This window comes from Ylistrum balloti, unplaced genomic scaffold (assembly GCF_031769215.1).
Source record: "Ylistrum balloti isolate Yb309-2 unplaced genomic scaffold, AGI_CSIRO_Ybal_v1 Utg369882, whole genome shotgun sequence".
NCBI lineage: Eukaryota > Metazoa > Mollusca > Bivalvia > Pectinida > Pectinidae > Ylistrum > Ylistrum balloti.
In genome coordinates, this window is record NW_026782019.1 from 1,343,489 (window position 1) to 1,370,581 (window position 27,093).

The window sequence follows — 27,093 nt, forward strand, 5'->3', positions numbered from 1 at the left end:
TTTTGTTAGAACAGGAAATATACCACTGTTTTGTTAGAACAGGAAATATACCACTGTTTTGTTAGAACAGGAAATATACCACTGTTTTGTCAGAACAGGAAATACTCCACTGTTTTGTTAGAACAGGAAATATACCACTGTTTTGTTAGAACAGGAAATATACCACTGTTTTGTTAGAACAGGAAATATACCACTGTTTTGTTCACAGGAAATATACCACTGTTTCACAGGAAATATACCACTGTTTTGTTTCACAGGAAATATACCACTGTTTTGTTAATTAGAACAGGAAATATACCACTGTTTTGTTAATTAGAACAGGAAATATACCACTGTTTTGTTAATTAGAAAAGGAAATACTCCACTGTTTTGTTAGAACATGAAATACTCCACTGTTTTGTTAGAACAGGAAATACTCCACTGTTTTGTTAGAACAGGAAATATACCACTGTTTGTTAATAAATATACCACTGTTTTGTCAGAACAGGAAATATACCACTGTTTTGTTCAGAACAGGAAATATACCACTGTTTTGTTAGAACAGGATATACCACTGTTTCACACTAAATATACCACTGTTTCACACTAAATATACCACTGTTTCATAATAAATATACCACTGTTTCATAATAAATATACCACTGTTTCATACTAAATATACCACTGTTTCATAATAAATATACCACTGTTTCATAATAAATATACTCCACTGTTTTGTTAGAACATCCACTGTTTTGTTAGAACAGGAAATACTCCACTGTTTTGTTAGAACAGGAAATACTCCACTGTTTTGTTAGAACATGAATTATTCTACTGTTTTGTTAGAACAGGAACAGGAAATATACCACTGTTTTGTTAAACATAAATATACCACTGTTTCACACTAAATATACCACTGTTTCACACTAAATATACCACTGTTTCACACTAAATATACCACTGTTTCACACTAAATATACCACTGTTTCACACTAAATATACCACTGTTTAATAAATATATGAATATGAGCTCAATTCCTTTAAAATTTCTTCACATATTCAATTCATGTTTATGAATTTGGTTTCATGTTTGCCTCAGTCATTCATATATATAAATGGTTATAAACAACACCTGAGTGAACTTTTGACCATGTGTTGTGCTGACCGCTTTGTTATAATCCTTGAGTTGTGTAATTCTATAGGTACTAATCTGGCCTTGGACCTTGCCTGGGTGTAACTACAGGATGTATGTGTGTAACAGTGGGAGGGGTTGTCACTAGTATATTTGTATATTTGCATACAAAGACGAACAAAAATATTTATATAGTTATGTTGATAGTGCCACAAACAGGTTTAAGATGTTTTAGAGTTACCATGTGCAAATGACATGAATTGATGCTAATGATCTGACTTTGAATTCTTATTGACCAGAAAATTGACCTTCCCACCCAAGAATTAAAGATGTTACATCTTTGTCAGATCCACAATATGTTGGGTAACATGAGCCTGTAGTGGTTAGATCTCTTATAGTATTAACTTTTGCATTGCTGATACAGCAATATTTTTACAGTGGAAAGTATTTTGTTTGTGAAGATCATTTCGTAGCTGCCTAAGTATTTTGTGCTATGGTATAAAACTGTTTTCATTTAGATCAGTCATCACAAAGTCTATACCCTCATAATATTTCTGACATGGTTCGTGCAGGTTCTACATTAAAAAAATTGGCCACATTGACCGCTATTATTTGACCTTGAATTTGAGGAATGAATTTCCTGTGCAGATGGCATAATGTTTTTTGATCATATCAGGTTTTGTATATAGTAACATCAGGCTGGGTCACATGGTGTAATGCATATATCTGTTAAATCGTGACAGTATTACTTGACCTTTGACATTCAGTAAAGAAGTCCAGAGAAATCATTTGCCTTCAGAATTTTTTGATATATATATATATTACAAGTCTCTTGATACCAAAACTGCAGCACTGTACCGTTGTAGGATATTTGCCCTTGACATCATGTGTAATTATGTAAGACTATGTTATGCTAAAATACACAGTTGATAGGAATATCATGATTTGTATTCAGATATTGTACAGATGACTGGGTATGATATTTAACTCAGTGTTGTATAATTGTAAGTCCCTGTTTAACTAAAAAATTCATCTGAGCAGTGTGCTGTATTTATTGTGGAGCAGACGATCCAACATTTGTGAATCCTATAACAGAATCAAACACTGGGACATCTATTGCACTAATTAGTTCACTTTTGTTAGACCCCTCAACCACACAAGTAGCCACTATTAAATGAATGTATTTGTAAAACTAATAAAAGTTTGATATGTCTAATCACAGAGTTAGGTCAGAAAAGAAATTTGAAATCAACTGCGTGCATAGTTTATTTGTGTTCTATTTCGCTGACTTAAACTTTTCTAATTCAGCGTTCAGAGATATTTATGAAAAAAATCAACATGATAATTTTATGAGATTATTAAGAAAATAACCACATCTCTCTAGTGAACATTGTGCCTTGTTTTATCCTATACTTTCAATAAAAAAGAACATCGTGGAAATCAATCACTTTGATTTTAAATAAAATCTATTTCTGAACCATGGAGTTTAAAGATAGACATCATGGAACCAGATATATTACAAGTAAAGACACCTTGGGAACCCAGTAAAGGGTAGAAGAGTGAAACAGGGGATCAAGTTTGGGATTACTGTGAGCCTGTGTATAAGCTGATTGTTCAAGGACTCATCCCATGTCCTGTTCACTCTCTGTGTGTCTGACATCAGCGTGAGGAGGTCTCCCGCTCCCAAATAGTACGTGTGTACACGTAGATAACACATGTAAAAATTTGAATCATTTTAGTCAGTGTTCTACAATATATGTTAAAAAAGTATCTTTAAAAGATTTACAGGACTGTACATTATAACCTAGAATTCAAAAATAAATTTGTAGCTGACATAGTAAAAAAATGTGTGTCTGTGTTTTGCCGTTAATATCAAATAGAGTGTTTTGTTGGTCATGGCTGAATGAACACACCCAATGGTAGAACAGGCTTACCTGTTCTCAGGTGTATACAGGCCAGTCAACGAAGGTGACCAGCTAGTATGTGAGCTTTAACAGCTTCTAAACACAACACTCCAAAACTATTTCTTTAACACTAATGTTTAGACAAAGGATTACCAGACTTTGCCCTGCTTTGTTTTCTTGAGGATGTTACTAGTCGTGTGATAAAAAAGCCATGGATAGATATAATGTGTGATATAGTATGTGATATCCTGATTGTTGTACACTAGACCAGCTGACCTCTGTAGCCTAACACATGGGGCTGGAGGTAGATGAAATGGAGGTAAGCAATTCTAGTTCAACTGTCATATATTATACACTACAAGTTCAGGTTGTACTACTACAACTGATGTACGAAATCTAGATCTATACCGCATGCGACTGTTACATGTTAAATATGCACACATGTACAAGCTTACATCGAAGCATAATGGTTCTGGTCATATTGGATTTGTTTTCATTATCATTTATCTACCCTGTCTTCAGATATATCTAGTAATTTACATTGATGTTGAATAATTGATTCGTATTAATTTATTTTCTTACATCGATGATTATGATGGTATAGATGACTTACTTTATTATTGATTGACAGATGTCTATAATTATTCTAGCTATATATAGACTATTATGTATAAACAGGTATCACTCTATCTACAGGTATCTATCACATGGTTATATTACATAACAGGTGATTATTTATGAATATGTGCATCATATGGGAATTGTATTACCTAAGCAAGGATACCTCTCTGCCTGATAAATATCTGTGAACACATATAATCATAGTGACTCACAAAAAAATCATAATGGATAATTGCCAAAATATTACGGAATTCCGATATTTAAATGTTGTCATAGATCTATACTTAGTACCTCATGATATAATGTTTTAATGGGATTTAATATTGTGTTAAACATCTGTGCACCCTTTGGGATGCGTATAATATTAAGATTTACAAAATTTGTCTCTGTTTTTATGTTTGTTGCATGTAAAATTTGATACACCATAACATAATTTCATAATTCTTTAATGTAACAGTTAAAATCAAAGACGTATATATCACATATATTTGTCTCTGTTAAAATATACCTACTTAAACACAGGTGTGAAAGTTAACTGAACACATCTCACAGATGATATCTGTAATTAACACCTGTTCAGATGTCATTGATTAGCTGATTGAGACAATTAAACCAGCAAGGTAAATGAGTTAAAGAGTCCTGACTACTAGTTAATGTCAGTAGAGTAGTATATAACCTCGAGGAGTGGTGAATTTTAGTCACTCACACCTCCACAACAGTCTCCCATCCATCGCATGACCAACCCTCTAGTCATCATCCACTGTCACTTTGTTTATTTACTCCAGGGCCTGGAATTTTATAGGCTTCTAATGAAAACAACAGTTAATGTTTATGACATTTTCACTGTAGAGACAGTGTAACAGCCATCAGATCATCATAATAGCCAGGTGTAACAACATCCTAATGATCAGGTACATCATTACAATGACATAAATACATCTGTCCCATATCGTTTGTGTCAGGGACTGCCATAAAATGTCTTGATATTGGGTTGATAGATTTAACATAATGTTAGAAAGCATTACAACATTGTATAAACATAATATATCAGCTGTCTTGTTACTGTCTACAGATGATAACCAAGCTGGGGAGGTGCACAAATCTTACATCAAAATGTTTTTAGTCATACAATATATAATATAGGAAGGCCTAAACATCCTCAAATATTCGGTTTTCTTTCAGAAATAGTCAGGTTAAATGCGTTAACAGTAATCAACACTTTAAGTAGTTAAGTTTCAATAAGGAAATATTTAAAAGTAAATATAAAAAATTAATAGAAAATTTTTATAACATTCAAATTGTGTATATGTTGGGTATTGTACAGTACTTTAGTTCATGTGCATAATCCTAGCTTAGCTTGCTCAATTGTGAATGAAGTGATTAAAAAAGCATTACATATTTGTTTATTGGCTTAAAATAGAATAATGAATATTTGACAATAATATGTGATAGATAAACAGTTATATGTGTTTGTGCCATACATTCCTTTTCATATCTCAATAGGCATGCCTGACATACCAGGAAAGGTTACAGATGTAATTAGGAACTCTCAAGCTGAATTAACTTCTGACAGTATATATTATCATTCCTGTCCCTTAATACAAAGTAACTGCTGATCTCTAGCTGTTTATACCCTGAGGCTGCGACCTCCACATACCTCAGGTAGACAGGTTAATTAGAGGTGATCAAAGAAAGTGATACCTGTACTATCTATAGGTGTCAACAATCAGCCACAAGGCTGAAAGGTACCTCATAATGGCAATCAGATGGCTGTACTGATTATATGTCAAGTGAGAGTCGATAAAGACAATGTTAAGCAAACATTGCCTAGCAGGTGAAAACCAGAATGCAATTTCGAAAAGACTGAACATTCAGTAGAATTAAGTGACTTACAAACATGTGCCCAGACAGCCATCATTGCAATTCAAGTTATGCAATTCTGACTTGTCAAAAGGTAGGAAAATGTGCAAGTGAACATAATAACATTTGTAATTATAGTGATACAATAAGTATGATTGCACAAGGCTTATAACCAGACTTGAGCTTAAATTGCCTTGCAACACTTTGAAAGACTGCAAATTAAAATATTTGAAAAGGTCAAGGAGAGTCAATTTAATGTTTCTGACGTACGTTATTTTATAGTATGTTGTAACTTTAAGTTGTGTGTGTATGAGCCCCTATATACTTAAAACAGTTTTGTTATTTCATCAAATTCCTGTCAGGATAACCTCTCACTACTGGTATGGGGGATCAGGATGGTCTGTATAACACAAATATTTGTCTACAATAGAACAATATTACAGATGTATGTATGTGTACCATTTATTTCTTATGTTTATGTTCTGTCAGAGTAATGTGAAAGAATTTCAGATATTTTTAGGTCACCAAGCCCTGTACAAATTGTCCTCTCTGTTGGGATAAAGAATACCAGAAGTATTTAGGTCATGGTTTAGCCATGTACAAATTGTGTATTGTAGTTTAGTAGTAAATGTTCTTTTGTACTGCCTACTTGAATGATAATTTTGTACTAATGCAATGCAAGAGCCAGTGAACAAAGGCATCAATATCCTGTATCTATATATGTACTTATCACAAATTATTTTGACCATATAGTGGTTTGATCATTAAAAAAGGTCATTGAGTATATAAGCATCCTCCCATCTTCATGTTCCTAAGGTCTACTTTTCTGTTTGGTTTTGAGATTCTTACCTTTTATTATATTTTTTTTATCTTTAAAGTGAATATGTCATAGAGTTTGAATTTTGAGAGAAAGAAATTGGTAGATTTTTTACATATCTTCTTTGAGATTTTTTTTTCCAGTTTAGAATCTATTGGCTGAAATATGACTGCCACTTACATCATATTATCTATAATATCTTCAAAAGTCACATGAGGGCAGCTCATTTGTTTAAGAGATATTTTCACAGTTCTGTCTGGAAAGGAAAGTAATGTTACAATAATAGATCTGATTTTACTGACTGTACCTAGATTAAATCTGACACCTACTGTAGGATCTACAGGTAGCAGATGTTGTTTTGTCGAGAGGTCTTGGGTGTGAATTATGGTTTGGCTTATGTCCCTAATTTTTCCTTTTAAGGTTTCACTGTGATATAACCTGTCCATCACAATTGTGTTTGATGTTTCCAACACCTGTAGAAGGGTGTATTTATTACTTAATTACTGATTGTTTCCCTCTAGTTTGTAAAGTTGGGGTATAAAAACATGACCTCAAGAACACCAGTTGACATGACTTCAGGACATCAAACAACAGACCTGATCTATTAATTTCCAAACAAACAAATTTAGCTGAGTGTAAAAATCAGTTTGAACAATTTTGATCATAAGTGATATATTGTATCTGATCCATCATTGGTTTTAGTGATTAAAAATTTGAAAAAAAAATAAAATTGACTATCATCTTGGGAATGATGCTTAATTTGAGAAAAAAAATTAAAATTGAATATTATTTTGGGAATGATGCTTAAGACTATATGATAGGTGTTTGGCTGTAGACCTTGTTTGACAGCTTCAACGGAAATTAGATTAATATAATAAGATCTCAAACTGCACATCATTTGATTATATAGATCCAAACAATATATATCAACTGAGGTTATTTAAATGTCATAACCATGAATATTTTTTCTAAATGTCTAAACCAATAAACTAGAAAACCTACCCATAAATTATGCTGTGACTACGTGATATGTCCTGTTTTTCATTTAATGGACTCCTACGTAATATTTATTTACATAAGTTGTTATTCTTATTGGATTCCAGTTGTTTATTATTTACATTTTACGTCATCAAATGTTGACATCAGGTTCTACATATATTCAACACCCACAATGAAATCATTTCCATAATGACACAATGGTCTATATTATATTGTTACCTTATCTCATAACTTTTTATAAGTATGAATAGAAAAATAAACAATGCAGGGATTCATATAAAAAATGATCATGTTCCCTTTTTTTTAAACAGACAATAGGAAATGTTGAAATTATAGTATGTGTTACACATATATGATATGGAGTCTTGTATGTTTGTGTCATTTCAGGCAATCAGCCAGGGCAGTGAGGAGTCCTTAGATAAACAATCTTGTCTGCCTCACATGAAAAGCTTTGATGCAGTGGTGTTCGATGTGTTGCGAGTTTCACCAGATGAATTTGCTGTAAGTGAAAAGACATTTTAAGTGAAAATTACTCTCTGGATGTTGCATTTTGTATATTAATTTGTTTGTTTAGGCTTTAGACAATTATCAAGACAGCTTGTTAATGTAGGTTAAATCTTGATCTGTGTATAAAAAAACACGTAGGAAGACACCAAACACTGAGAAAAATATAGATTCTAATATTCTCATAGAATGTCATATTGTTTATTTATTTATGATTTCTTTTCTCTTCCTTCCTACAAAATAATCATCTCAAATCATACAATGTAGCATTTCTTTGTGATAGCACTATAAACAGGACATCTCTGTCACTGCATTTCAGAGACCTGCTCTGAACAATAAGTTACATCTGTACATGTATGTTGTAGATAGTGAATTATGTATAGACATTTAGGTCTCTACCTAGGGGCGTTCACACTGAGTCTAATGTCATAAATAGCCTAGGAGAAATACAGGATTCGGTACTTGAACTTGACCTATGACATTTCAAATTCAAAGTATTGTGTTAGACCCATTTTTATGTACATGTATTTTTCTCACTATGACACACTATAAAACTCCTTCTGCCATAAGGTATATGCTGCCTGGTAAACACCTGTTCACCAGTAGCATGTGCTGTTGTTGTGTTCTGTCTAATGTTTACATATCAGTCTTGTTATTTATGGTGGGATAAATGACATAAGATTGTGATATTAAGTAAAAAATCTACCCGGATATATGTTTTTACTACCCACACTTTTTTTTTATCCGTGAGACCTACTCCAGCTTCATCACTAACCAGAATATCATGACTATATATAGATTCTCTCATAAAGTATTTACACATGGAGGTCCTGTTGTTAAAGTTTACAGGTAACACTGTCAATTCACCATCACATAACACTTTAATAGGTCAAATAAATGTACAGTCATGAAGCATATTTAGATATTCTGTTGAAAGCAATGGTATTTTTGTAGAGTTCAGAAACTCGATCACTCCATTTTTTCTGTTTTCAACCTAAAAGCACATTGTGACTAGCTTGCATAGGAATTTTGTTGAATAACCAAGAAGACATCTTTTCAGATAATTGATATTAATTAGATATTTTATTTATTTATTTTTTTTTTTTTTGATAAAATGGACAATTTCTGGATTCGTTAATATGAAAACGTGTGTGGAAAATTATTGTACATGTAATGAGTGAATGTGTATTTATGTATAATTGAATGGTCACTTAGTCTCTAGGCATCAAATGTACTGTAAAACTAGCCTTAATGTTAGTGTACACTTTTCTAGAGAGGAAATATATACAGTCTATGTTAGTGCAATAAGTTCTAAACCTCCCACACTACAGGAAAACTGTTGAAGCAATATACATTACTAGACTGGGATCAAAGATGGTCTACATTGATTTTATGCCATTGTCAGATTTCAAAACTATCAATGCTAATAACTTGTCAAAGTGTTTCTGCTATAGGAATTTGAATATCTGATCAAAAACTCCAGTTGTCTATTCAAATACAAAACACAAGTAGATGTAAAACTCTGCCAAATTATTTGATCAGGAATATTTGTTTGATACTAACTGCTGTACGTGGGCGTTATAAATAGACAGTGTATGTGTATGTATACATAACCTGTATTTTTGTGGTGGCAGTGAAATATTTATTCAGACTGTACATGCCATACCACCTACATGTAATTGATATGGAATATTTCAGGAGCTAGTTTGAATGTTTTTTGTCTGAGCGAAGAACATGACACTGTAAGCTAAGAGATCCTGGTAACCCAACATTTGTTAAAACCACAATAATAGAAACCTCACCTCTGGTGACATCTTCAATGTGACTCATTTTCTGTACCTGAAAGTTGAAACCTTCACAGCTGACCAGACTTTGTTTGTTTGCTAGCTACTTTTTACCAACGTCAGCATTAGGTCTGTTGAAGATGGGAGTGTTTGTGTCTAAATAAGCAAATTTGATGACATGTTTGTTGAAATTCTGTCACAAATGCTTTTTAAAAAGTGCTATCAGTTGATATATCAATAATTATCTATAATTTGTGTTGTATTATACGTACTAGTACATTTTGTATTATGTTATCGTGAGTGAAGCTATTCCATAATGGGTTCTAGTTCGGTAGTTTGCCTGGGAGAACATCGAAATTCAAGCTGTAATATAATGTTGAATTAGTGGGTGGGGCAGGTCAGTCTATTTTGATAAACAACATAAAATAAGTTAATGAACTGATAACATAGTTGTTTATATTCCCACCAATAATCAATGTTTCAGATACTGGGTTTATCCTTTGTAGCATTAGTTAGGTTGGGGTTGATTGTAAGCATTACCACATGGCTGCTATGGTTAAGGGTTAGGCACATGTGTTAACATAATGTCATATGGTCATTATTTTTACAGGAAAGGTTATATTTTGTGTAGATCAAGATTCCCAAAAGGTTAACATTGTTACAGGGAATCAAAGCAAGACATTGTTACACCATTAATTTTTATACCACTTTTTTTTGGTCAAAATTTTGATCCCTGTTAAAAGGTGTTGTGTATTTGATATGGTGCTGTTACAAAAAACATCAAAAGGGAAATGATTATATAGGGTTATCTTATCAGTGGTATCACATTACTCTGCAGAATGGATGACAGTGAAGATGTCGGGGATTCATGTATCTTTACCCGCATATAGAACACAAATGTTCATGATTAACTTCACAGAGGTATGATGATAACCTTATCCTGGTATTTAGAGGTCCCTGCTGGTCTTTGTAAGGTTAACTTCCCTATGTCTCAGGTCCCTGTCAGTGTATCCTTAAGTGTCTGGAGGTCTCAGGTCACTGTCAGTGTATCCTTAAGTGTCTGGAGGTCTCAGGTCCCTGGTCCCTGTCAGTGTATCCTTAAGTGTCTGGAGGTCCATGGTCCCTGACAGTGTATCCTTAAGTGTCTGGAGGTCCCAGGTCCCTGTTAATGTATCCTGTTGTCTGGAGGTCCCAGGTCCCTGTTAATGTATTCTGATGTCTGGTGGTCCCAGGTCCCTTGTCGATGCACCCTGTTGTCTGGAGGGCCCTGGTCAATGTAAGTCTATCCTGTTGTCTAGAGTTCCCTGGTCCCTGTCAGTGTATCCTGTTGTCTGGATGTCCCTGTTAATGTATCCTGTTGTGTGGAGGTCCCTGGTCCCTGTCAGTGTATTCTGTTGTCTGGAGGTCCCAGTTCCCAGTCAGATGTATAGATTCCTACGTCTGATGTCCGTGTGGGATTGGTAGGTTCCTATATTTACTCTTTCTGGTGTCATTGCCAAAGTTGTACAGATCCTCACATCACATACTGCCCATGGAGAAATTATACAAAAAATTAGATATAGGAATAAACCAGGCCATAACGATACATCTGGCCAAGGATTGGAGGGGTCAGTGTCCCAGTTTGAGCCCCTGAATAGACATTCAGAGGGGTCAGTGTCCCAGTTAGAGCTTCCAAACAGACACCAAGAGTATGATAAATATTCATTTTAGACACATTGTAGTCATACCAGTCTGTGTGGCGTTCCTGAATATCATATACACAACCTTAAAAACAAATTAATTTTCATTCTGTTAATAAATAGCTTGGGTATTATGGAGGTAATATTGATTATTTAGTGTTTGGTTGGTTTGTTAATTTTGAATGATAAACCAAAAAAAAACCAAATGTAGGTCAATTAAATTGATTTGATTAAAAAGGAAGAGGATAGAATGTCAGAATTACTCTATTAATTCTGGTTTTTAATTACATTAGGATTAAATTTATGTTACTCTTGTGTTTTCAGAGCCAGATTACTCTGATGGATTTACCTGTGTTCAAGTCTATACTGCCAGATGTAAGTACTGACACTGCTTTGCATCAAGTCGTTGCCATGGAAACTGTTGGTAACCATACCAAGGTGTTTATAATTAAAACACTGTCAGTGTGTAAAATTTGTCTTCCTCTTCCAATCTTCTTAATTTTCTTAATGGATTAAGAGACCATTTTCTTTTTTTTATGTTTTCAGGAATTAACATCGTGTGCATGGACTACGAAAGAAAAACTCATCAAGGCTCCAAATGTTGTCGCATTTACCAGGAGATTTAACCATGTAAGTTCCTCATATATTGTAGAATGAAGCACCATTCATATTGATTAGGAATCCTGACACCCCATGATTTGATATGCAAACTGCAATGAAAATGCCTTCCTTCACTACATGCAAATTGGCTACTGGGAAAATCCACAGAGCTCAGAGGATTTTGCCATTTTCAGGAAATTAGTCAATGTAGGAATTATGAAGGGCCATTTTATGTCGAAAAATTTAAAGAGAATGATAATATTTCATTCCTAACAACCAAATGGCTCCTTGATCACTCCAGGATTATCCTTAAATTAATTTGTTGTTTCTTCTACCTCTGATTTAGATTAAAGAATTTCACACCAGTATGATCATCACATCAACTGGTCATTAAGTCTATAAATGTTTTATAGTTTTCATGGATTTCCTTTTTAAAGAGTTACAGCCCTTGATTTAGTTTCTTTACATCTGAATGCACATCTTCCTCCCTGTGAAATTAATGTACCAGTAACTTTATGCCATGTGGACATTAGCAAAACTTTTGATAATTATGGTTATAATAAATGCTGAAAATCCTTTTTGAAATATTAACATGAATAAGTACATGTGGTAAAAAGACATTTTGGTAGCAGCTGTGATGAAATGGGAATCATGTGGGTTATACAGTAATGATTTTCAGAGAGAAAAACAATACTGTGTTCTTATCCTAGATATCTAATTCTATAGTGAAAAAATTAATTAGATAATACTCAAGTTCCACATACTCAACTTAAGTGCTTTGCAGAGAAGGCCTGCATCTCTCTTTTAACCACCAGTGTAGGTGGCCATTTTCTATGATGATAGCTATAAAAAAAAACCCAGCTATTTATATATAGAATTTACTACATATATAACAGCTGTTCTTCAACATTTCAGTGATTAGGCCCTGCTTTCTACTTACCACTTAACACTTTATATAATGTATAATGTAGACATACTGATAGATATAAAAGTAAGACATGTGAAAAAAAAAATACCTAACATTATATAAGACTTGACTGTTAATACTACCATTGTTTTAACGATAACTGTTTTATCTATCTTCACTCATTTATAACAACAATTTTTGAGCTCATTCATTGATAAACACACTATAAAATGACATTCTTTTATCAGCCTGGAATTGTCACCGACTTTTTTGTGTACTAGATCTTGAGTTTAGGTATTGGGAACAAGATGAATGAGTTGGGTGATGTATGGGCTGTTTTTAAGACTGAATGGAGACTGGGATGGTGTGTAACTCGAGACTAGTATACATTATTGAATGTGTTTACTACAGAACTGACTACTCCAGGTCAGACAGAAAATACAAATGTATTGTTACCTTAAAGCTTTGTTTACGTTTGTTTGTGTCTAGTTAGCAGTAATGAGCTATTGTCTGCTAATTTGTTGTTATGTATTGATTTCTCGTTACAGGTAAATTTTTGGGTTCAACGTGAAATTCTAACCTGCCAGACATTAAAAACTAGGTCAGATGTGTTAGCCCATTATATAAAGATAGCAAAGGTAAGCTTACTTAGAATATCACGTTTTGGTATATTTACTTAGTGTAAAATTACAGTGGCCAAACAAATCAGTGTTCTTTATAAGGTTTTGTACAATCACAAAACTCCGACACTGTTTCTTTCCATCTTGTTGCTGTTTGATTTTTGTTATCCCAGATATTTTTACTAAGATTTGAATAACTCATTGTGTTATGGCTTTGATGTTAAAAGAAACAACAAGTTATGATGTGTTTATAAGTAGTTATCATTGCACAATTTTCTTGATATTACTTTCATTACCAGTAGACAGTGCAGTATATTGCCTTAATGAATAAAGTTAAGTCCTATTTCGCTTCTTTTCTATTTCAGAAACTTTTAGATTTAAATAATTTACATGCAGTTATGGCAGTACTGTCGGCATTACAAAGTGCAGCAATATTTCGGCTGTCCAAGACATGGATGGTAAGTCACATTAACAAACACACAGGCCTTGTCAGAGAGGTTTTCTACAAACTACCATCCTGTATACACTAGTATTGTACAGATGAGTACCTTTTCTACATAAATTTGTACCAGCATCCTGTATACACTAGTATCGTACAGATAGGAACAAAGTTATCATTCTACTCATTTAGGATATATATATATACAAGTGCTCTGTTTCTCCATACAATTAGGTAGTAAAGACTTCAAACACTGGGTTGTATAGGTAATGTAATAATAGCCAGAAAGATTTCCTCACAGTTGGTGCAGAATGATAGATTAGGTTTCTGTTAGACTTCAGTTACTGGTTATAATTGTTCACCAGAGAGGTTGTAATCCTGATCATGTTGCAGAAGTAAACTCTGCAGACAGACCTTTATGTACCTGTAACCACTGTTTGTTGTCTTTTCTGACTACAGACTAAGGGTTTCAGGATTACATGCTTCCTTACAAAAACAAATTAGCTTTTCAGTCAAGTTTATTTTTATGTAAGCTCAAGTCAAGATCCAAGGCCAGTGTTTTCAGGTGCAAGTGCATTCAATTATATCTTGGGTATTAAATTTCAGAGACGTGCTCATTCCCTATTATACAAAAGGAACCTTGCAATGTATATATATATATCTATATGAGTGTACTGCTTTCATATACACATATTAAAAGTATATTATACTGTAAAAAAATACTTTTCAGATGTTGTCAAGGCGAGACAAATCAACGTACGAGAAGATTGCAGATCTATTTTCAGAAAACAGTAATCGACAAAAGTTACGAGACTATATGGACAATGTTAAACACCCATGTGTTCCTTACCTAGGTCAGTACAGCATTTTATTTAGAAGAAGTGAGGATGTGAATTGTCTAACTCAGATTTTTTAAAGAACCTGTGTTACTAACATATGGTGTGTTTTTATCCCCCTGGCCCATCAAAATCTTAAGGATAGGTGAGGGTATAGATTTACCATTTCATCATGTGTGGGAGCAGTCAGTTTTGAAAATCTATTAATTGGGACATACAATGTTACTATTATATGATGGATTGGTACATACAATGTTACTATTTTATGGTGGGTTTGGGTATACATTGTCACTATTTTATGGTGGGTGGGGATATATAGTGTTACTATTTTATAATGGTTGGAGACATACAATGTTACTAGAGTATTTTATGAGGAGTAGGCACATACAATGTTACTAGAGTATTTTATGAGAAGTAGGGACATACAATGTTACTAGAGTATTTTATGAGAAGTAGGAACATACAATGTTACTACAGTATTTTATGAGGAGTAGGGACATACAATGTTACTACAGTATTTTATGAGAAGTAGGGACATACAATGTTACTACAGTATTTTATGAGGAGTAGGGACATACAATGTTACTACAGTATTTTATGAGGAGTAGGGACATACAATGTTACTAGAGTATTTTATGAGGAGAAAGGACATACAATGTTACTAGAGTATTTTATGTGGAGTAGGGACATACAATGTTACTAGAGTATTTTATGAGAAGTAGGGACATACAATGTTACTACAGTATTTTATGAGGAGTAGGGACATACAATGTTACTACAGTATTTTATGAGGAGTAGGGACATACAATGTTACTAGAGTATTTTATGAGGAGAAAGGACATACAATGTTACTAGAGTATTTTATGTGGAATAGGGACATACAATGTTACAATGTTACTACAGTATTTTATGAGGAGAAAGGACATACAATGTTACTAGAGTATTTTATGAGAAGTAGGGACATACAATGTTACTAGAGTATTTTATGAGGAGTAGGGACATACAATGTTACTAGAGTATTTTATGAGAAGTAGGGACATACAATGTTACTACAGTATTTTATGAGGAGAAAGGACATACAATGTTACTAGAGTATTTTATGAGAAGTAGGGACATACAATGTTACTAGAGTATTTTATGAGAAGTAGGAACATACAATGTTACTACAGTATTTTATATGAGGAATAGGGGCATACAATATTACCATTATTTGATTGTGTCTAATGGCCAATTTTTTGGCTTGAGGTTTCAAGGTCAAGGTTGTTGTTTGATTTAATCGTTAACCAAGCACCGTATGCTTTTCTAGAATGTACCTGGTTGTCTCTCATCAGATCATTAAGTTGATCGATCTGACGTGCTACAAAGGTTCTGGCTAAAATATACCAGGCAGTAGTCTATATAGGAGCGCATTTTATAGCCAAGATGTTAAAGGAAGCATCGTTTGATCATGTTAATAAAACATGTGTGTTACATAACTTGTACTGATGGAGGCCGTGGAGGCTCCAGCACAACTTGTCAGACAAGTGTGTATTTGATGAAGTGATATTGATTATTCTTTAGCAAATGCAAACTCAGTTATGACATTTTCTGATTGCAAACAATCTAGAGTACAACACTCTGAAGTAAATATTTGATTGAAGTGAACAATTCAATTACTGTTGTAATTTTCTTTCCTTCCTTTTTTTTTCCATCAACATTTTGAAAGAAAAATCAATGGTTTTAACATTTCTAGATTTTCCAATCCAAATTTCAAAATTTTCGTTCAGAACATTGAGAAATACTCCATAAATGCAGGCAAAAATTAATCATTTCATACGAGTAAATTTTAGAACAGAGATAATGTTTTCTTTGATCACAGTGAGTTTATGTATTGTTTTGAATAGAAAACTGTGTTAATCTGTCATTATCATTCTGTGTTGTAGGTCTTTACCTGACCGACCTGATTTATATAGATGTTGCCCATCCCCACTCTGGAGGCTTGGAGAGTCACCCGCGCCGCATTCAGATGAATAATATCCTCCGTGTGATTGCCGATCTCCAGCAGTCATCTTACGGTACATCTCACTTCATGTTACCTATATTAAACTATAGTCTATCAGTGACACAAGACCATATATGTTATAAAACTTCAAACATTTTTTCTGGCCCATTTCTAGCCAGTGAAGAAAATGTTGAAAGTCATTGTCTTGTTTAGTTTAAATTTTATTAATTATATATTTTTAAGATTAGTTCTAAGAAATGATAAATGTTGATGATTTTTTTCTTGCCCTTATAGACCACTTACCTGTGCTTGACCATGTCCAAAACTACCTGCGCTCAGTTAGGTACATAGAGGAACTACAGAAGTTTGTGGAAGATGACAACTACAAGTAAGTCCCTATCTATTTCAGTATCAGTCTCTTTTGTTATTTATAACCAATATCATTTCAGTAAATCTTTTTAAGTCATTTTATAGTGAGTAATTACATCTAGTGTATAACTATATTTCTCCTTGGTCCTTGTTTGTAGACTTTCTCTGAAGGTGGAACCACCAATGTCTACTCTGTCTACATCCAAGGAAGATGTACAGATAATGGTGGCACCCCCTTCCCCGGCAACAGAGCCACGACATAGTAACCATCTGACTCCCAGTGCCACGGCTGCTACAACAAAGCAGGTCCAATGCCACAGGAAAACCAAAAGCTTAAGTGCCAAGTAAGTTTGTTGTGGTCATGTATCTGTACTGAATCCATATATCCTCATGTTTGGAATATTTACACTGATTTTTTTATAGAATTATCAAGAGAAACAAATCCAGAATAACCAGAGGACCAGACAACATCTGTAGGAAGAATGAAAACTGTGTCATAGTTGATATGTTTCGGCAAACTAGCTATGCCGTCTTCAGAGCAGAACATGTCAACTATTAAACAGTTTTAATTCTTCCTACGAATGTTGTCTGGTCCTCTATATTTGCTGTTTACATATCTTTGAACCGGACTCCTGTATTCCACTAGGAATCCGTCCTAGGAAGACTGATGATATTACTGAATCTAATAGACCGGACGTTGGATATCGTTTTCTTTGTATGAAATCCAGAATAAGTTATAATTTTACCAGGAAAGCTCCCTGTATAGATTTAGTACAAATTTTATCTTGGATAGATTATACAGTAAGTTTCGTCTATTAAATCTCACGTAATTCCATATTTCTAGAATTTATCATTTTGATAATTGCTAAAAATTTTTTTCTCAGCTTCATGAGTAATGGACAGCAGAAGCAATCAGCAGAAAAAACATTCAGTCTGCCATCCAAGACAACAGCACCATACATCCAGGGGATTCGTCACCTACTGGACGATAGCGTACTAGAGGAGTCTCCCTGTGCTTCCAGCGATGGGTCAATTTGTGGCAAGTTCTCCACTACCACCAGTACGTGCACATGCTTGCTTTACATATTGCCAGTCACAAGTTGTCCTTCACCATTCATAGCCTTCTTACCTTTCATAATTTCTCGTAGATGTTTAACTTCAGGCATGTGGTGCAGGTGGTTCTGGTTTATAATGCTATTGTAATTTTGTAAAATTATGTAAAAGAAATGTTCTATACAATGAAGTCATAAACATCGTTTCTTACACACTTTAATTTCTGTGGTAAGTTTTAAGTAGGTGAAAATAAATTAATGTTTACAGTAGCTGTTTTGCTTGATAATGCCCCTCACCACATCATCACAAAGATGTTAACTTAACCTAAATAGATGTTAATCTCTTTTCATTCAATGTCTAATTAACTATGGTTGTTATGACATTCTATGTTTACAACTGTTTAGATTTAATTTCTAAATACAGATAACTTTTAATTGAATTTATAAATAAAATATTTATGGTACATAGTTTTGAGGAAATATGAAGGAAATTTTGAATTACACAACTCCTATAATCTGTCGGGTGAATAAGTTATGCTGAGGAGAACAAATGGTTAGAAAGCATTGTTTGTTATATATATTTACAATAAGTGATATTTTACTGTTGCTGTATTTCAGTGACAGTAATCTATATTTCACACAGCAGCTCTTTAATGTGATAACCCTTTTTGTTACGTTGATGATAGACTGACCAGATATTTTTGATTTTCAGTTAATTTTAGAGTTATCAACAAAAGTAAGAAATCAGATATCCAACTTATTTTTAAAAAAATCTCTAAGCAGCATGAATGTTAACTAATTAGAAGTATATTGGATGAATCTCGTACTTGATATTGACGTCTTCCACTCCAACTTCTTCATATATATAGATATTTATACACACATACGAAAGCCACTCCAACTTCTTCATATATATAGATATTTATACACACATACGAAAGCCACTCCAACTTCTTCATATATATATAGATATTTATACACACATACAAAAGCCACTCCAACTTCTTCATATATATATTTATACACACATACGAAAGTCATATCATTCCAACTTCAGTATTCATCTTCTTGTTGTGTTATAATCTGGCACTAAAGTAATGCATGGAATTTGTGTAACTTTTTCTCTCAGACTTAAAAAAAACTGCATAAAACAATCTGTAAACCTAATTCAACAGCATTTATAGAAATATTTGTCCTTTCTATTCTTTGTCTGCATTCCTATGATTATAATACAGGGTCTGTCTCTATTTTCATGTAAATTCTATGTGGGAGTTTGTTACTTTTAATAGTGTTCACAGGTTTTGTCAGGAAGTTCTTCATATTTTTAATTAAGATAACAATAAACTCTATGTAAATTGTCACCACATGAAAATAGGAAATGGCTACATGTCAGATTGAAAGTGAATATTGCAGAAATGTTAAATAACATGTGTAGTATTTAAGCTTGTGTACAGAGTTCAGACAAGTGGATGGTATATATAAAGTAGGATGAATTGATGGTTAATTAAATTAAGATTAATATATGGTGTACATGAATTGGGACAAATAAATAGTAAATATGAATTAGGATGAATTGATGGTGTACTTGAATTAGAATTAATAGATGGTGTACATGCATTAGGATTAATGTTTGGTGTACATGAATTAGGACAAATAGATGGTGTACTTGAATTAGGATCAATACTTCGTGTACATGAATTAGGACAAATAGATGGTGTACTTGAATTAGGATCAATACTTCGTGTACATGAATTAGGAGGAGTAGATGGTGTGCATGAATTAGGATAAGGAGATTATTAAGACAGGTTGATGGTATCGCTTGTCACTTGATGAACTCTTTATTTTGCTTACACAGCGCTTCAGTGTTTGTGATATACTGATGTTAATGTATACTTCAAGTTGCTTTTAAGCACCTTTCAGTTTTGCCTATTGAAAGTTTAGTTTGAACCCCTCATGCTTATTCTAGCAGAAGCTTAATCTATTTGTAGTATTTTTCATTACAAGAGAAATGAGCCAATCATAAGATATTTAATAAATACATCCAAATAGACTTGTACTGTCAAACATGTGTACGCTTTTTGTTCAAATTAAAATGTTGATCTTTCAAACACAAAGAAAATATTCAAAGCTTACAATCATTTGTCATTTTAAGGTTATCGGTAAAACACATTGAAGGCCGATTCTCTATGTATACGGATAGAGGGTAATGAATTGATATTGTTTTTACAGCTGAAGGGTCTGAAGTATTCGAGACAAATTCTGTTGATCAGCCTGAGATGTTCTGGCCGGCTAGAAATCAGTAAGTAGAGCTGACCAATGGTCACTTCATCAAATAGAACTACAATATAAGGAAAGCTACAAAAAGTTAATCAACATGAATGTTTCTCCAAGTTAAAGAAAATATTTTATATATTCAACTGGCAATGTATGAAACTTGTATGAAAATTAAAAAGAGCAGGGAATAGTAAGTGAAAAGTAGAGAATGATGTTTATTCTGAGGTCAAATAAAAGAAAATACAAATTATCATATTTATTTAGAAAATATGACAGAATAAATTTTATGTATCAAATTTTGAATGAGCTGCTCTTCACAATACTGTTTTTTTTTCTGTTGTTATCTTGTTGGAATATCAAAGTGATATTTTTTAATACTTTCCTGGTTAAGATTTGATCAGTTTTTAAATGTCATTAAGTTTGTCAGTAGTAGGAGACGATAAGTTGTTGTGAAGGTATAGAACACATGTTGTACCTGTTACTGATCCACCTGTTTTGTTACAGTATGACTTGGAGGGAGTCAGATGACATCCAGGATAATTTCCAACAGAGCTTTACTTGTGAGGGGTGCTTACGGAGGAAGACGATTCTCAAAGAGGGAAAGAAACCCACAGTAAGTAATGGTGTAGGGGAGATAACTTTGAGTTTTAACGTTCATTCACATCATCACTTATTTCGTTAATTAAAGTAAAGAAAGGTAATATTTGGTAATTTCTTAGGTTTAAGTGACATAAAGACTAAAAACTGTAACACTGAAATGTGATATATTGTATCTTTGATCAGGTAACATCGTGGACAAGGTACTGGGTTGCTCTGTGGGGAACATCCCTGCTTTACTATCCAGCTAAATCTCTACGAGGAGGTGATCGTCAATCTGTGAGTAATACCTTCCGTAACTTAGAACCCTAATGGTGCTAATTGAATTTTTTTTAAAAAACTGAAGTACAATAAGATAGGCTAATATATTTTTTGTGTTCTTTATGTATCATTTCAAGAAATACAAATCTGTATGCATTGCACCATAAATTTTCTCAATTTCATCGAAGTCTCTCTAGTTATTATCAGATCTGTCAAATTTTCTATAAAACAATGGAAGTATCTTTTGAAAAATTTATGCACATTTTTTGGGATTATTACTTCAAGTGTAGAAGACAATAAATGAAGCTGGCTATTTTCATATTCTCTATCATCAACATTTCAGTTTAAAACCAACCCCAGTAAGATGACATCTGTTGTTGGCTGGATGGTTGTCATGGGGGATAATCCACTTCAACCAGATGCATTCCAGTTAACAGACCCTATGAAAGGTAGGTGATCACTCTCCTTTTCAGGTTCTATCAAGGGAAATTATTGATAAGCTCTTAAAGTGTAATGAAAAGCACAAGGTGCATTATGGGTAGTGTAAGGGACATGAAAGATATTAGAAGGGAACTGGATGAGATTGATGATAGCTGAGTTAATCATTTTAGACTGAAGAAATTTAAAGTGGTGAAGTTTTCTAAATCTTGTTTGAAAGAAAGCAGATTCAGTTCACTTCATGTCATATAATTTTTAATAATAATTTTTCTGAAATTATAATGAATGTCAGTCATTACAACTTTGATGTGTTTAGTCCTATAGTAGTATGTGTATACTGGATTATGTAAGCTGTCAGAGTGAAGAGATGTTGTGTTGTGTTACAGGTAATGTGTACAAGTTCCGGGGAGGCAGCCAAGCCCAAGCATTAACATGGTGTCGACATCTCAGTGAGGCTACAAAACGCTTCCAACCAAAGGTAGATAATTCATGCTGTGACCTTTGTTTTATGTTTTTATACACATAGGAATCATTATTTGGTATTTTTGGGACTGTAACAGGTTTTATGATAAAATAGTAATAAACAGCACACATAATTAGAGAAATGTAGCCTTATCACAAAATATCCAACTTTTCAGGGATAGTTAGATGAAAGCAAAAACCAGAATAAATTCTGTTGTTGTTCAAAGTATATCATTACAGTGAAAAACAAATTTCATATACATTTCTGAGCTATTTAGGTATATCTACTAGAATTAATAAATTAAGATATTAAGTCTTGTGCAAGTTTTCGAGTTTCAACATTTATAATTTACATTTACAGACACCTACAAATCTCATGTCATTCGACTGAAGCCTACCTTGCTTGGGATCCGGACATGTCGCCATAACTGTGATAAATCCAGTGACCATGAGAAAGGTTGACCTTGACATTCCCAAGCTCAAGGTCATCCCAAACCAGTGTCTGCTGGCCAGATACACAGACACAAGGAGCCTCTGTTGAGCTTTCCCAATATTCATAGCAGTCAGCTTGTGCTTAGTGGTGTCTGACCTACAGCCATTTGTGCCAAATACTGATGTTTGTAGAACATCAACATCAGCTTTGTTCATGGTTACCGTTTGCTGGAACTGTTGTTTCTCTGACCAGGGCAGACAAGTTACAGATTCTCACATGACACTGTGTGGCTACCTAGGGGATGGTTAGAAGATACCCTTCAAATACTCGGTGGATTTCTAACGTACCCAGTGGATACTCAGTGGATAGCCAGTGGATGCCCTGTGAATCTGCTAAAATACTCGTCAGTTATATTTCTACCCATGGAAACAGGGTGTGAAGTGGACTAGAGATTGTGTTTGACATTGATAAGCAGATTATTGCAAGAATTGCTTGTCGATGTCCGACTTCTTCGTATGTGTTTACAGGGTTCATAGATGAAGAATACTCAAGTCCCACATGTCATAATAGAAACAATGAACAAAAGCAATGCATTATTTTTGTTTGATGAAGACACGACGTCTTTTGATGTGCCAGTATATGTGTTGTGTTATAAACAAGGTGTTCTCTGACATCACTGGACATTCCTTAATATGCCTCCAGCTTGTACCTTTCTATAATATGATGGTCAGACTGCTTTATATGTTTTGTGCAATTTTCATTCTCTGATATTTTTTCCGATATTTTCATAAAATACTATGGTCTGTTCAGTTACCCTACAATTGGACATACAAATGTAACTACTCTAGTCCACTTGCTACAGAAAGGGATAGTTTAGGGTGACTGCATTTTTACTTAGAAAACATTTTTCTATTTCAGTAATGCGAGGGTGTTGGGGACCAGTGCTATGTTAGTGCTTTTGCTAGAAAAAAAAGTTAATTTGGGAGAGATTGTTCTTAAACATTGTTAAATATAGTGAGAACAAAATCATTTTGCTCCAATAGTTTTGAAACTTTCTTGGTTCTAGAGGTTTTCAGAAAACACTTAAATGTTAGACATGCATTGACACAAGGCTTTTCAGAAAGTTTTAGTAAAAGTTTTTGCTCTGATTTTAGACCTTTAATTGTTAAACAATGAGAAACATTTTTAAATATTATTTTAAAATGAAATATTAGTTTTAAATATGATTTTGTTGCTGTTGTATCTAATACAAAGAGTGAATTTAAAATCTTGCAGAGACATACAGAAATGAATTTTAGATGTATTTCTAGAGCAAGAAATACTTTCACTTGCACACTTTCATTCCCTGGGAAAAGATAGAACCAACCTATGTAGGAGACTCGATTAAAGGGAGGTAATCTCAATCTTTTTTAAAGGGAGGAAATCATAATCCTTTTATAGTAAAATAAATTTTTAGGAATTTTCCTTTTTATACAAACAGGAATGTGCAATCATTGGATGTCTTTATTGGTGTTTTAGTCATTCCATACAGGACACAGTTGGTCACTCTGTAATCAATGTTGGACATAAAATATTATTGATATCAGTATATAGGTTAGGGCAGCCATGTTTGTTTTCTACAACAATTACGGCTCAAATCACTGTCTTTACTTTTTAAGATAAATTGTTTCGTTTCTCAGACTAGAACAAGTAGAAATGGCATAATGTCAGCCTCTTACAAGCTTAGGGGAATTTCCTCTGTTATGCTGACTTCACATCACAGGTTGAACATATTCCACAAAGAAGAATATTTGTCTTGTCAATTTGAGGCTCTCACTGAACAGGCAGACTATTGAAATCTTCAAGGTGGATTATCCTATTTAGAGGTTTAAGGTTAGCAGTGAATAGGAGAAATCAGTCATCCAGACCTCTCACTAAGCAAGAGAAGTCTGGATGAAAGCGGGGTTTTTTTTGTGATTTTTTCGGGTAAACCAGTTTTACAGTGTGTTTGGGGCTGTATGTTTCTATACTAGCTCCATATAACAAAAACTGAGAGGTCATTTGATGGACATCTCTAGTTTATTTTGGCGGTGTATTTATAGCATGTGTCATACTTTCATGGTATAAAAGTATGTCTTCCAATAGTTTCATTAATATATTTTTTTGGCCATTCTTCATTGTGATGCCTACATTTATATTTTGTAACTTCAGTACTAGATATGTTACGTTGCCTACATGTATGTAATGTACTAGTTTCACCACGCTTATGAAAATTATTTTTTTGAATTGGAGACATAAATTTAAAACCATGTTTCAAATGCCATCACTGATCCGACTCATGTAGTTGCCATGGATACAGAATTCAAGATTTTGATTGCAGACAATTTCAGACATGTGCCTTTATATAAAATATGTATCTGTCTTCCACGCATTTATCAGACCTACTTAAAAGAATTTGTAGTGTATCTGGTTTTATATAAGCTAGTGTTTAGTCTATAGACCATACGCTGGTAGGAGTCACATCAGACCCAGGAAGTCTCTCAATTAACTTATAAGACGACTACTGGCAGTGTTACACAATGATAGACTGCCACATAAAGTGGGTGGAGACAATTAAGATATGTTTATATACAGTTACACAAATGAAATTTCAGCTGTACTGCATTATTGATATTTGTATCTCAAATGTGTAAAATCACAGGCCTGGGCTAACCTAAGTCTGTGGTAAAATATACCAAGATATTTTTGCCATTGAGATTAACTTGCTATGAAATCCAACGACAGAAGTGTTTTGCTTTTGATTTGCAGTAAGTTATTATTTTTACTATTTATTGTGAAGTCTTGATTGAGATTCTATTTTACAGAATCAGTTCCAGGTATCTGGGCCAATATTTTTAGTATCAACATGTCCATCAACATAGACTCACGAAGACATGGGTCTTGTGAGCTTTCCAGGTTTCTTCCTCTCATGTTTTAACAAAACTGGTCCCAGTAATTACCTACCTGTAACACTGAATCCTTGGAGATAAATGAATAATTGTTGCTATATATGGAAGGTTTAGCAGTAAGTTACAACTCTCAAACACAGCAACAGCTTTAAGCTTACTTTTTGTCTTGTGGTAGCCTCTACATGAAATCTCGTAGTCAATGCAAACGTTCCTTAAGTAATCAACTGCTGAATTCTCCCTCACCCTTCCCCTCCTCCGAATCACTAGATACAACATATATACACTGACATAGTATCCCAATGTAGTCAAACATCCAAATGATGCTGATTTTCATCATGTCCTTTACTTTTGGCATAACATTGTATCATTTTTTTGTGTTAAAGGTAAGAACTTGTAATATTGGATCTAGTTTCAGTACTGATCTGAAGTTCTTTTTGAGATGATCTTTGATCTGTTAAAACATAATTGGTATAAACATACATTTATCATACTAATATTTCACAGTCCAGTACTAATGTTGTATGAGTATACTTGTTGTAGCATGCTTCATGCACCTCTGTAATGTCCTACATATAGTAGTACTCGTGTGTAATGTAACTCATGGCAAGTGTTAATCCTGCATGGTGTTACACATATGTAATGTTACATATGTATGTTGTTATACATGTGTATGGTGTTATATATGTATGATGTCACATGTATGGTATTACACATGTATGGTATTACACATATTACACATGTATGGTATTACACATGTATGGTATTACACATGTTATATTATGCGTTTAGTATTACACATGTATGGTATTACACATGTATGGTGTTACACATGTATGATGTTACACATGTATGGTATTACACATGTATTGTGTTACACATGTATGGTATTACTCATGTGTAGTCTTGAACTTACATGTTTAGAGTAACACTGTACATATTGTTACACATATATAGTGTGATAATGTAACATAATGACTATCAATACATTTAAGGTATAAAATATCTCCTAAACATCTGTTTGTTGTTTATCATACAGTAGGTATACAACATATCTCCTAAACATCTGACCCGACTATCATACAGTAGGTATACAACAGATCTCCTAAACATCTGACCTGACTATCATACAGTAGGTATACAACAGATCTCCTAAACATCTGACCTGACTATCATACAGTAGGTATACAACAGATCTCCTAAACATCTGACCTGACTATCATACAGTAGGTATACAACAGATCTCCTAAACATCTGACCTGACTATCATACAGTAGGTATACAACAGATCTCCTAAACATCTGACCTATCATACAGTAGGTATACAACAGATCTCCTAAACATCTGACCTATCATACAGTAGGTATACAACAGATCTCCTAAACATCTGACCTATCATACAGTAGGTATACAACAGATCTCCTAAACATCTGACCCATCATACAGTAGGTATACAACAGATCGCCTAAAGATCTGACCTGACTATCACACAGTAGGTATACAACAGATCTCCTAAACATCTGACCTGACTATCATACAGTAGGTATACAACAGATCTCCTAAACATCTGACCTGACTATCATACAGTAGGTATACAACAGATCTCCTAAATATCTGACCT

General features: G+C 33.7%; 1 protein-coding gene across 3 annotated transcripts in view; it reads left to right on the forward strand.

Annotated features, from left to right (window-relative positions):
- Positions 1-26,439, forward strand: part of LOC132546292 (ras-specific guanine nucleotide-releasing factor RalGPS1-like) — an 87,915-nt gene extending 61,476 nt beyond the window's left edge. For all 3 annotated transcript variants that reach the window (XM_060210010.1, XM_060210012.1, XM_060210011.1), the window contains 16 exons: positions 7,700-7,813; positions 11,604-11,654; positions 11,826-11,909; positions 13,335-13,424; positions 13,772-13,864; positions 14,576-14,699; positions 16,604-16,735; positions 16,957-17,050; positions 17,190-17,375; positions 17,916-18,091; positions 20,313-20,382; positions 20,862-20,970; positions 21,141-21,233; positions 21,559-21,664; positions 22,040-22,131; positions 22,477-26,439. In XM_060210010.1, coding sequence (XP_060065993.1) covers positions 7,700-7,813; positions 11,604-11,654; positions 11,826-11,909; positions 13,335-13,424; positions 13,772-13,864; positions 14,576-14,699; positions 16,604-16,735; positions 16,957-17,050; positions 17,190-17,375; positions 17,916-18,091; positions 20,313-20,382; positions 20,862-20,970; positions 21,141-21,233; positions 21,559-21,664; positions 22,040-22,131; positions 22,477-22,506 — 1,644 coding nt within the window. In that variant the 3' untranslated portion in view covers positions 22,507-26,439. The remainder of the gene's footprint in view (positions 1-7,699; positions 7,814-11,603; positions 11,655-11,825; positions 11,910-13,334; positions 13,425-13,771; positions 13,865-14,575; positions 14,700-16,603; positions 16,736-16,956; positions 17,051-17,189; positions 17,376-17,915; positions 18,092-20,312; positions 20,383-20,861; positions 20,971-21,140; positions 21,234-21,558; positions 21,665-22,039; positions 22,132-22,476) is intronic.
- The last annotated feature ends 654 nt before the right edge of the window (positions 26,440-27,093 follow it).